General features: G+C 37.2%; 2 protein-coding genes across 2 annotated transcripts in view; one reads left to right on the forward strand and one right to left on the reverse strand.

The window, feature by feature from the left end:
* Nucleotides 1-12,248, forward strand: part of CMSS1 (cms1 ribosomal small subunit homolog) — a gene marked incomplete at both ends in the record, with an annotated part of 375,234 nt that overhangs the window by 21,565 nt on the left and 341,421 nt on the right. The gene's annotated exons all lie outside the window — the stretch shown is intronic.
* Nucleotides 1-12,248, reverse strand: part of FILIP1L (filamin A interacting protein 1 like) — a gene marked incomplete at both ends in the record, with an annotated part of 98,202 nt that overhangs the window by 14,666 nt on the left and 71,288 nt on the right. The window contains one exon of the mRNA XM_080696218.1: nt 886-3,661. Coding sequence (XP_080552344.1) covers nt 886-3,661 — 2,776 coding nt within the window. The remainder of the gene's footprint in view (nt 1-885; nt 3,662-12,248) is intronic.

A 12,248-nucleotide genomic window follows, 5' to 3' on the forward strand; every position in this document is an offset into this window, starting at 1 on the left:
AGTCCAAATTTGGATTTAATGTTTTATGGATATTTCGGTATAAAGTTAGAAATACAGTCAACTTTTGATTTTTGAGGTAACTTGCAAATTCAAATGTGTTTTTTGACTTCCTTTAATAGTTTCAAGTTTTTTACTTTAATCATCATCTTACGTGTGCTCAATGAAACCAAATTAATACTACTTAATACTCTTATTATCAGTAAATATTAACTTCCTGATATTTGGTATGTACTTTGCTGAGCACCAGGGATATTGAGATACATCCTACGGATAACATTAAACTTGTCCTGAGAGATCTTAATAGTTCATTTTGAAGTGACAGAGGTAAATTTTTTTATATAAACCATTTTCTTCTCCCCTTGTTTATAATCAGAAGTTGACTGTAAATTAGAAGTAGGTATTGCTTTTTTTCCAGGAAGAATTAATGGACATTATAAACAGAAAATAAAATTATACAGAACATGCAAATACATAACACAAAATGACCAAAAGAAAATTCAGCAAGCAATGGCAAAAATAACAAATTATTTACTGTTTTTATAATGTTAAAGTATTTCACCAAGACAAATTGCAGTTTAATTAAAGTGAGTTATGGAAAAAATGAAATACATAAAGATGTATTTATACAAGTTCAGACTAAATATTTTCCATACAGGTATGTAAATGAAAAAATATACAGTAAATGCACACTTGATATGACTATGCAGGCAACACTTAATTAGTTTCAGATACTTTTGTATAGTTCATGCACAAACTTTCCCAAAGTAGAAGTTCAGTCAATCTTTTAGGGGATGTGAAGGGATGATTAAAAAGGTTGAATTCCTTGCAAAAATATCAGTATGGATTGGATGAGGGTGAGGGCAGTCAGTTATATATATTACTTACTGTAATTTGTGATTGCCGGGGAAGAGGTGTAGCTGTTGGTGTGATAGTAATACTGCTGGTGACTTTATTGGTCGTTTTGTTTAGTGTCCCATTCGTTAAGCCTTGAGTTCGGTTATCCTGCAGTGGTGTTGAAGGGCTGGCAGGTCTCACAGGGCTGGTCACTGCTTGCATATAAGGGCTTCCTAAGTGAATGTGGATTTTATTATCCTCAGTAGTTATCACACTTGAACTATTACTGTTTGAACGTTGAATCTGCCATGATGACTGCCGTTCTGGGGAGACTCTGAAAATTGCATGTTTGGCGTTGATTTCAATTGGCTCTGGGGAGCGTCCCTGCTCAGGAGAGCTAGCTGAACCAGTCACAGCCAAAACCTGAATAGGTGACATTGTCCTTTCTGGAGTTACAGAACCACAAGACTCTGGGGTCTGCGCTCTGGCAAAGGTTGCCATGGTAAGTGGGGACATGCCTTGTTCTAAATTCATGAGACCTTCAGTAGAGGTTTTGGACTTTACTGGTGTTATGGAGGCGTTTTGGAGAATGGTTATCCTTTGTTTTGGGGTGCCACAGTTTGGTATCACTGCGGTACTTGTGTAAGAGTGAGGACTCTCTGTGGTTGGACTTGTAATTTCAAGAGTAGCTGTATTTTGGACATGGTCTGGAGTAACCTTTATATGAAGTGGCTGCCCAGGTGTATGGCTTAGTACTAGATCTCCAGGTTGCACAAAATTGCCATTGGGTTTAGTTTGTATTTTTCCATTCTGAGGATGGCCCTCCTTGGATTTCATCCAAGGAATCCAGAGCTTCCTGTTCACAGGAAGGGTAGTAGATGGGTTGCATCTGAAGGACAATACAGGTTCCTCCTCACTAGGGTCCTCATCTTGGTCCTCATTCTCCTCGTATAACTGACCATTGATGACTGCTCGTTCCAGAGGGATGAGACTCTTGTAGTCTGGTGGTTCGTTGTCTACTGCTTCTGTTTGAACTTCTTTAGAAATTACTTGAGGGTCGGAGACTCTTCTTCCATTGACACTAGGACGGAGGTTCTTACTGTAATACCGGTACCTCTCTAACTCTTTAGTGAGGTTTTCAATCTCTCTTCCTAAATCTCTGTTTCTGTTTTCCTGTTGATTTAGTTTTTTCTGTAGAACTGAATGATCTCCCTGGAGGTGACATATTAGGTCCTCAGTTGCCATGTATTCATGAATTTTCTCTTTTAATGCATCTACTTCTCTTGAGAGATGCCCTGACTTAGCTTCTTCTTCTTGAAGCCTTTTGAAAAGCCATTGTTCATGGCTGGATTCTGTCTTTTCTGCTAACTTGTACTTGGCGAGTTCCACTTTCACTTGCTCTAGCTCTTCGGATAAACATCGGGCTCTGTCTCGTTCATCAGCATACCTTCGTTCTAGAGTCTCATATTCATCTTCTGTTTTCATGAGGTCGTCCTCAATGGCTTTCATATCCTTTAGCTTCAGCTTCAGTCTTTCCACTTCTTGGGAGAGCTCTTTAATCTTATTGTTTTCTTGGTGTAGGGCTGTTGTGGACTTACCAGAATCTTGATTTAATTTGTTTTTTAGGAAATCTTTCTCAATTGCTTCCAATGATTGAAGCCTGTTCTTCAACACATTAACTTTTGACAAGAGATCATTTCCTTTCTCTTCTTCTGCTTTCAGTTTGTTTTTGAGATCATCTCTCTCCTTAGTTACACTATACATCTTTTCTTCCACATCAGTTTTAGACTTGAGTGCCCTTTTAGTTTCCTCAATTAACTTCTCAGTAACCGTTGTTACTTTACTCTGTTCTACTTGAAGCTGAGAAGAAGTGGCTTGTAATTTGTCTTCAGTTTGCTTTAATTTTTCACTCATTGTTTTCCGTTCATCTACAAGCATCACAGTTAATGTTTTCAGTTTAGTTAAATCCTCCTTTAGAGTGAATTCTGTCTTTTCTAGCCGACTTTCAATGGCTTCTAGCTCTTTGATCCTCATTTTTAAGCTCTCCAGTTCTTGAGACAGCTGCTTTGTGGTTATCTTTTCTTTCTCTAAGTTGCATTTAAGAGAGTAACATTCTTGTTTGCTTTTGCTAAAAGCATCTTCTAATTTTTCCAGAGCCATAATCTTTTTGTTGAGTTTTTCAACTTCTAGCTTAAAGTCTTTACTTTGTGCTGTTTCTTTTTCGAGCCTCTTATTGAGATTTCTACATTGTTCCTCCATTTTTATGAGCTCTTCATCTTTCCCTTCCATATCTAGCACACGTTTTCTGAGCTCCTCTACCTCTGCCATGATACCAGCATTTCCATATTCTCCCTTGTTGATTTTTTCTTTTATATCTTGCAGCTCCTCTTCTGCTTTTCGTAAAGACCGGTTTGTCTCTTCTAACTCATCAATTTGCCGACTAAGTGCTGCCAGCTTTTGTCGGAGCTGGCGATTTTGACTGTCCTCATTGGTGAGCTTTGCCATAATTTCCTCTTGGTTCTGATGAAATTTTGTGGTCTGTGTTTGCAGTTCTTTCACTAGTCTGTTTGCCTTCTGTTCTTCTTCCTGAACTTTGGCTTCAGCAATGGCTAGTTTAGCGTGTGCTTCTTTTGCACTTGTGGTCAGGTCTTGGATTTTCTGTCTCTGAAGGGCGAGTTGTGCCGTAAGCCTTTGTTGTTCATCCACCACCATCAAAGCAAAAGACTTCAGCTTGGTCAGCTCCTCTTTCAGGGCAGCAACTCTTTTCTCCTTTTCTTGCTCCTTCTTCTGCTGGAACTCAGTTTCTTGGTCAATCAGCTTCTTTAATCTGAAAAATACAAGAGTACATTCTATTTTGTGATTGGTGCTTTAGTAACTCATCATCTGTAATCAAACACTCAGGTAATTTAGAAAGATTGTATCAATTCATATGGAATATGAGTTCCTGAATTTGATGATGTAAGAGAATCTTGATATAGCTATATCTTGCTTTGTTATTTAACTTCCACTATTTTTTTTTTTTTTTTTTTTTTTGGTGGTACTGGGGTTCCTGGAAACCCTTCTACCTCCAGGCTACACTCCCAGACCTATTTTTTATATTTTTTAAATTTGGAAACAGGGTCTCCTAAACCAGCGCAGCTGGCTTCGAACCTGCGTGATCCTCCAGTCTCCGCCTCCCCAAGCACGGGAATTACAAATGTGCGCCACCACACCTAGCTAACTTCCACTGAGTAGTAAGAGTTGTAGTTTACCAGGTGAATTAGTAGAAGAAAGGCAAAATGTTGTTTTCAGTTGCTTGTATAACATAATCAGTGGGCAGTCTAGCCTAAAGGTTATGAAAATTAGTACAAGATTGAGATGCAGTTAAATCTGCCTTAAAGACTGGCCCTACTCTTACCAGGTAATTTAATTAACCTGGGCAGTTAATATCTTTGAGCCATGATTTCCTTACAAAAATGGAAGCAATAATTACATTTTCTTTAGGTTTTTTTTTTTTTTAATTAAATGAGATTCCTAAGATTCTTACAGTCTAGGCCCATGGCACCTTTTGGGGGAGAAAGAGTAGCAGCAATTGATCCAGGGGCATTCTACCTCTGACTTCACTACTAATCCTATTTTATGATTTCAAAATAGGTCTCACTAAGTTGCTGAGGGTCTTGCTAAATTGCTGAGGCTTCCCTTTAACCTGCAATCCTCCTGTCTCAGCCCGCAAAGTACTGGAATTAGTCATGCAACATCACGGCCAGCTCTACAGCATATTTGACAGGTGTTGTTGCTCTTTTTTTTATTAATTATGGCTATTATGCTTATTAAATGGTTTGCTTGAAACATTAAATATGTGGTATGTTAATTTTGGTGTTCAATTAATTCCCTAATAAAATTTCATTCACAAGTTATATGCTTTCCTGATGAAACCCTCTGCCATCCTGTAAACTACTTCACATGTTCCTTTTTCCTCCTAGTGAATGACAGCTAAGTGAAGGGGGAGGCAGCTGAACAGGGTTTTTAAGTTTTTATAACATGGCAAGAGAAAAGGATTTGCCAGGAAAGAGCTTATTGATAAGAATCCAATACTTGAAATGATGCAGTAGAAACTATTCTGAGGAACATAATGATTCCCTTTTCAAGGATAACTTTATTATAACATGCTATTATTTACATTTTAAGTTTGTCTGCAGAACAAGAGGGCAAATTTTGCACTGAATAAACTGTGTCTTCTACATATTTGCTTACCTCAATAGCAAGGTCACAGTTTTAAACTTGTGGCACTCTTAATTACACTGGGAATGGGTTGATTATAGAGGTTGTAATTATAGCTCTGAAGTATTGTTATACAGAAGCTAAAATAGAATGGAATGCTTGAAGAATTTGAAAGACATGAGATGGATGAAAGTATAATGCTTTCTGATAAAGACTAAAGCATTCATAATGTGTTAATAAATCTTTTCTTTTTGAAAAATAGTTAATTATCCAATGCATGTCTTTTGTCCTTATCACAGTACTTTTTTTAAAGTTAAGATTTGAGAGGATATTTTAAAAGGAAACTAATTAGAGGCAGTCTTGGAAAAATGAGTCCTTCTTTTTGAGATCCTAATCTGTTCTTTTCTGTAATTATACCATATGAGAAGTACATGTTTAAAATCACTGTATAATATAAGAATTTTAAAGCTTTTTTTGTGGGTAGGACCCACTTTTAGTTTTTCCTGTTTTGAGAACCTGATGAGGCTTTCAAGTGTTGTGGCCTGTGAAATTCAGAAGTGGCTGGGCAGGATGCCGGGTGGGGCTGATGATCTCATCGGGGTCTTGGCAAGAGGCTTACCCCATGGCTTCTGGCCATTTCCTACTTTGTACTTGAGACACCTGGGAGTCTGAGAATAAAAACATGGCAGCTTCTTCCTGAATGCTGTGAGACTTCAAAATTCAGTAGCAGACAGAATCCAGCAGTAAATTGCTTTGGTGGTGAAACAGTTACAGAAACTTTGGCAAAGCGGTTCTTTCTACTTTAGCATTAAAATGTCATTTAATGGTCTTGACAATGCATTGCACATAACTGCAGTAGCATATGTTCCCACACCACAATTCTTTTATTTTTTAAATTTTACAGAAACTTTCCAGGATTTTTCAATTTATTAAATAATAGCATATATTTTATTTCTTAGTGATTAGTGAATCTTGACAGTGCAGTAATGAGCAAGAGATTTTGAGAATGTTTCCCTTTTGCTCATTGTTTTTGGCAGCAAGCAGATGCATCTTTTTCAGTGTGATGCATCTATTTCATGGTAAACTGGCTGACATCTCCATCTCATAAGGAAGGCAGGTACATGATGACTTAGGAGCATTTGCTCCTTGTTTCCCAGTAACTTGCTGTTTCCCTGCATCACTCCCAGGAGCACACCATTGGGCAGTCAACAGCCTAATCAGCTAATGAGTATCAGGAAGGGAAACAAAGAGTTTATGTGCAAGGGGCAAAAAAATCTATATCCTCAGCTGTCAAGCCCTGGGATCATTGGGAACAGAGAGCTGTAGATCTTGATAGAACTCTTTTGGAGCCAGTTGGCTGTATGTAATGATACTACCTGTTGTGTGGTTGTATATAAGAGGAGTGGGGATTGACTCTGATTGTGTTACTAAATTTGGAGGAATTAGCACTCCTGATAGTGGTGCATAAACTTTCCCTAGATCACTATTTCTTGCTTATATCCAGGAGCATATGAATGAATAGTCTTAAAGTATAGGGTAAGGAAGATGTCAAGCTTAGCTCCTAAGCCTAGCTTTCTTCTTTATGTAGGAATAGATTATGGAAAAAATAGTAATTATTTGCCTTCATTTTTTCTTAGCAATTAATAGGGGATTGGCATTGATTACTGACCTTAGATGTTAACACAGATTCTCAGGGACTCTGGGTTTACTAACAAACACAGATAAATCATTTTGAGAGCTTTTAACCAGGTTTCTCATAATATTGAAAATAGTATGGACTTTGAGGTGCAGATCTTTCTAGATCAGAAATACATCCCTCAATGCTATGCATGCAAATTATGACTCCTTTTTCATTAATAGTTGCAATTAATATCCTTTATACAGGTATGGCATATAATCTATATATCGGGGTTTTCCCAACATAAGCATTATTGGCGTTTTGGGCCAGATAATCCTATAATGCAGGGCCATCCTGTACATTGTAGGATGTTTAGCAGTATCCTCTAATTGTAACAACCTACAATGTTTTCAGATTACCAGATGGCTCCTGGGAGCTAAAACTGCCTCTAATTGAGAGCCCCTATCTATGTGTGGGCATGTGCATATGTAGGTCTATCATTAGAAGGTAGACTCCCTCTGCCTGCTTTACTCAGCTTTATTTAAGCAGGGGCAAAAGAAACTTCCCACCTGAGTTGCATATACCCCTGGTGATTATAACTTCCAATCCAATGACCTGTTCTTTATCAGCACTTCTCACATTTTACTGTGCATTTGAATGTTTGTGTCACTTGGAAATCTTGTTAAACTGCAGATTAAAATTCAGTAGGTCCAGAGTGGGCCTCACAATTTGCATTATAACAAGTGCCCAGATGATGCCAGGTCTCCTGATCCTTGGACTGAATATGGGCAGTAAGGTTTTACTATTTACTTGTCAGATGCTTAAAAATGGTATTCTTGGTCTCAGAAAGATCAGAAGGAGCAAAGTCTGTGCTATTTCCCTAGAGCACACTGCCTCTTCAGGCCCAGCTGCAAACCATTGCAGTACTGGTTCACATACAAGGTATCTTTTTCAAGGGATTCTCTCTGAAAGGAGAAATTGTCAACCTAAAGAAAAATTTACTTTTTAATTAGTATTTCTTAGATCAGTGGTTTTTAAATGGTTGCTCTTTCATTTCCTAAAATAATTTTTAAGGCTAGTGAAGTTTTTATACATTTTAATGCCAGCATCTAGATTTTTCTATGTAAGATTCAATTAGTTACAAAAGATATATTTGATATCTGGCATATATTCCAAAAGTTCACAGAATAAATTAGACAGCCAAATCAATCATTCTTTCATAAAAAATCTGCTTGCATTTTTAACCTAAGTAAATGTGTAAATACATATTTAAGTAGCCATCTCACTTCTAAAGGAGATGAGGCACATGAGGCACAGAACTTGCCAGTTGTCCCCAAATGAGGACAAGGCAGTGCTCCATCTGGTGGTTGGTTCTGAAGCTACTGCCACCACTGCTGCTGCTGCTGCTGCTGCTGCTGCTTTGCCTCCTGGGGTGCTGGGGAGTAGGGCCTTCTATAGCTGTCCCTTTGCTGTCTGAGACGGGTTTCCAACCCAGGAAGAGACACTTGGTAAGAGTTTGTTAAATATAGTAGCTATTTTGAAAAGGTTTTTGGAAAAGGACAACTCAAAGAAGAACATAAATACTTTCCTGGCAGCTCAGTTCTGGAAAGAGTGTATGTGTGAAGTACCAGTTTAGACATTGGTTTCCTTAAAGCATTCTATGCGTGTACTCCTGCAAAGCCTTTGTGTACCCTCAGGGGAACATGTACCTCACTTTGAAGACTACTGTCTTGTAGTACTCCTATTCATGTTCAATTACTGACAATATAGGATTATAGGAACATTCACTGAATCCTGTCCAATGGTTTGAGGAAGCTGGTTTTATGGACACAAATCTGAGGTAATTAAATCCAAACTGGCTTAAAGCAATGCTTTATTACAGCTTTTCTTTCTAGTCTATTATAGCTCAGAATTGTTATAACTTACTGTGGTTTATCACTATTATTATGTGCAATACAAACTACTTGTTTTTTCAAAAATATCACATCTGTCATCTTGAGTGTTCTTTGGTACCAACCATAATGCAGGCTCTTCAATACAAATTATATATTCAGAAGGTCTTTTCAGTTTTTATTTACACACACATATGTCAACACACATGTGCCTGTATTTTATCTCCTGTGTGTGAGATGGAGTGTTAGTAATATCCATCATAGAATATACATACAAAACAGATGGTGTGTCTAAATGCTCTGCCAGTCATGCCCATAAGAATTTATATTGTAATTCTAACCACTTTTGATTTTGTCTTATATATATCATAATCAACCCTACTAAAATAAAAACTTCTTGAGAACAAGAGAGGTATTTAAGTGATTCATTTTTGTCTTCTACAGAGTCTACCACAAAACCCTTTGGTGGGAACCAAATGCGTGTTTTTTTGAATGAGAGAAAAATCAAACAAATATACCCTCCTGTGGAAAATACTGCAGCATTATCCTAAATAGTTTACATTTTTCTTTTTTCTCTTCTCTCTCTTCTTTGTTGTACTAAGGATTGAACCCAGGGGCATTCTAACTCTGGGCTATATCTGCCCTATTTTATTTTTAAATTTTGTAACCTCAAACCTGTGATTCTCTTGTCTCAGCTTACTAACTACTGGGATTATAGGTGTATACCACCCCACTTGATTCTTTCTTTATTTTTTAAGCAGATTCTCCAGAGTTTACCATGTGGGTGATTTTAGGCATTTAAGAAAATGAAGTGTAAATGAGTTTTCCATCAGTGTTCTCTAGGATATTACTGTCTCTTTTTCATAGCTAGAGAGTTTCTAAAAAGGATCAAGACTACTGGAACATCTCTTCTTTTCCTTCTTGAAATCCATTTGTTACAACTGTATGTGCTTGCTTGTTGAAGGAGAAACAGGGATGGGTGATAAATTTTGACATACTAACCCATCACTCTCCTTTGATTATTTCAGCTCTGCAAATGAAGGATTTATTTTTTCTTCACAGTTTACAACTCTGCTGCATAAATATGTTTGCTTATTACATAAGCAATATTACACCAATAGCAAATGAAACTGGAAAGGAAATACTTGTCTGTAACCTAACCATAGTAACCCATCATTATATTTCTGCTTTTGAAAATTCTTTTCTAGTTTTCAGGAAAGTCATATAAATAAGCTTGGGGTGATTATCAAGCAATAGAATCAGTTCCATTAATGACACTGTATTTTTTTCTGTTAGTTGCAGAAATCAACTTGTAAATAGTGAACAACTTAAGAGTCAGCTTAATTCCTCATCTGTCATTTTAAAGAAAAAAAAATACTCCAGCCCCACTGTATTCATGATATAGATCTTGAATTTCAAGGTTTGATGTCGTGAATATGGCAAGACTGTTCATTTAATTTATAAAATGACAGAGAATTGTGTTCAATACTAGGGCTATGTGGAGGCGAACAAAAGAGGGTAGATCCTGTTCTCAAAAAGTTTGGAGACACTGAGTGAACAGATAGTTGCAGCACAATTTAATAAAGGCTCCAGAACAGCAGTTGTCAAACTTTTAGGTCACCTTTACACTCTTAAAAGTTACTGAGTACACTAAAGAGCTTTTGAGTGTGTCGGTTCTATCTAATAGTATTATTTTAGTATTATATTAGAAATACAAACTAGGACTTAAAAGAATTCATTCATTAAAATAATAAACCCATTATATTGAGATAACTTTGAAACAAAAAATGCGTGAGAAGAGTTGCCTTGTTTTACATTTCTGCAAAGCATAATAATGTTTGGCTTAATTGAAGACAACTGGATCCTCAGATCTTTTTCAAACATTCCATTATCTGTCACATGAGTGACTTTATTACACATTATTCTCTGAATAGTTCTGAGAGAAGGAAGAGTGAAAAAGATTGTGTTATTATGAAGATAGCTTTGACCTTGTAGATGTCTTGTAGGGGCCACTTTTTTTTTTTTTTTTGGTGGTGCTGGGGTTTCTGGAAGCCCTTCTTACCTCCGGGCTACACTCCCATGGGCTACACTCCCAGACCTATTTTTTTTTTTAACTTTATGTGGAAACAGGGTCTCTTAAGCCAGCGAGGCTGGCTCTGAACCACCACGATCCTCCTGTCTCTACCTCCTAAGCGCGGGGATTACAAGCGTGCACCACCGTGCCCGGCATAGGGGCCACATTTTGACAAGCATTACTATTATTTATCTAGAGGATAAATAATAGAAACAAAATGGCAAATGTGTTTTTCTCTGAAAAAGCCAGGGTTTGGTCTGCCAGTTTGTGCTTCTTTAAACTGTTACTGGTTGGTCCTTTGCTTCATCCCAATCAAGTTCCCAGATTCATTGGCTTTGTTACTGCTTTTATATTTCTGTCATTAATAAATCCATTTGTTTGCTGTCTTGCGCAAATAATGTTAGATCCTCTGCCTTTAAATTTCCTCTCTCCCAATCTTTAGAATGGTCTCCATAATTTTAATATGCCTCGTTAGAAACCACAATTTGAGCCAGGCGTGGTGGTGCATGCTTGTAATCCCCGCGCTTGGGAGGCTGAGACAGGAGGATCGTGCAGGTTCGAAGCCAGCCTGAGCTGGCTTAAGAGACCCTGTTTCCAAATAAAATATAAAATAGGTCTGGGAGTGTAGTCTAGAGGTAGAAGGCCCCTGGGTTCCATCCCTAGTACCACCAAAAAAAAAAAAAAAAAAAAAAAAAAGAAACCACAATTTGAAACAAGGGTATGGAAACCACTGAGTTGTCTGATTTTTAAACAGGGTTCATCCATAATGCAATTCAGCTGACATTTAATTCATTTCAGATCTTTATAAGACATGCACAATGAGCCCCTACCATGTGCAAGGCCCTGTGCTTGTTATATGTCAGTTTATACCTTTGCTTTCAAAATGTGCCTATATACTTACACAGATCAATCTGGTCATAACATAGTATGGTGACACCAAAGGCTATTTGGTCTTTTCTTAGATATTTGAAATAATGTAATTCTCATTTTGGTCCAAAGTATGTAGCTTCACTCTGATGGGTATTAATGCCTGCATTTGTTCTTATATTCCAGAGGTAGTTTAATACATGGCTTTCTCTCTTCATAAGTTAAGTAACAAGCAGAAAACTATACACCACGCTGCTTTATTCATTTTTATATCTATTCTCATGGCTAGAGCCTAATAGTCCAGTTATGATTATGTCCTACTTTATCTCTTAGCAGTTCTTGTCAAAACATAACTTTATTGTTGCATTACAGCTATGTTTATGGTTAATTATCTAGTTCTAAAAGTACATACAGTACTTAAATGGGATTTTTAGAAAGCGTCCTTATTTTGAGATAGGTTCTCAGTACTGAGGCCTATTATTTATGTTTCCTTGCTGTGTTCCTTGCTACCTCAATAGGACTGTTCACAATTTTGTCTAATTTTTAGGAGCAATCATAAAAATAGCTATGACCAGACTTTCTTATTCCATATATGCTGCTTCCTTTTAGTTATCTCATAAGTCAAAGGGTTTTTTTTTTTAATTACAGCTACAGCATACCGTAACTATAACGTAATGCTTGATTCATTTGACTTGGTCAGCAAGATCTAGAACAGTAACACTTTTTTTTGGCATTGGCTAGCCAAGTATGAGTGTACATCTGT

The sequence above is a fragment of the Muscardinus avellanarius genome (genome assembly GCF_963383645.1).
Source record: "Muscardinus avellanarius genome assembly, chromosome: 5".
NCBI classification, from domain to species: domain Eukaryota; kingdom Metazoa; phylum Chordata; class Mammalia; order Rodentia; family Gliridae; genus Muscardinus; species Muscardinus avellanarius.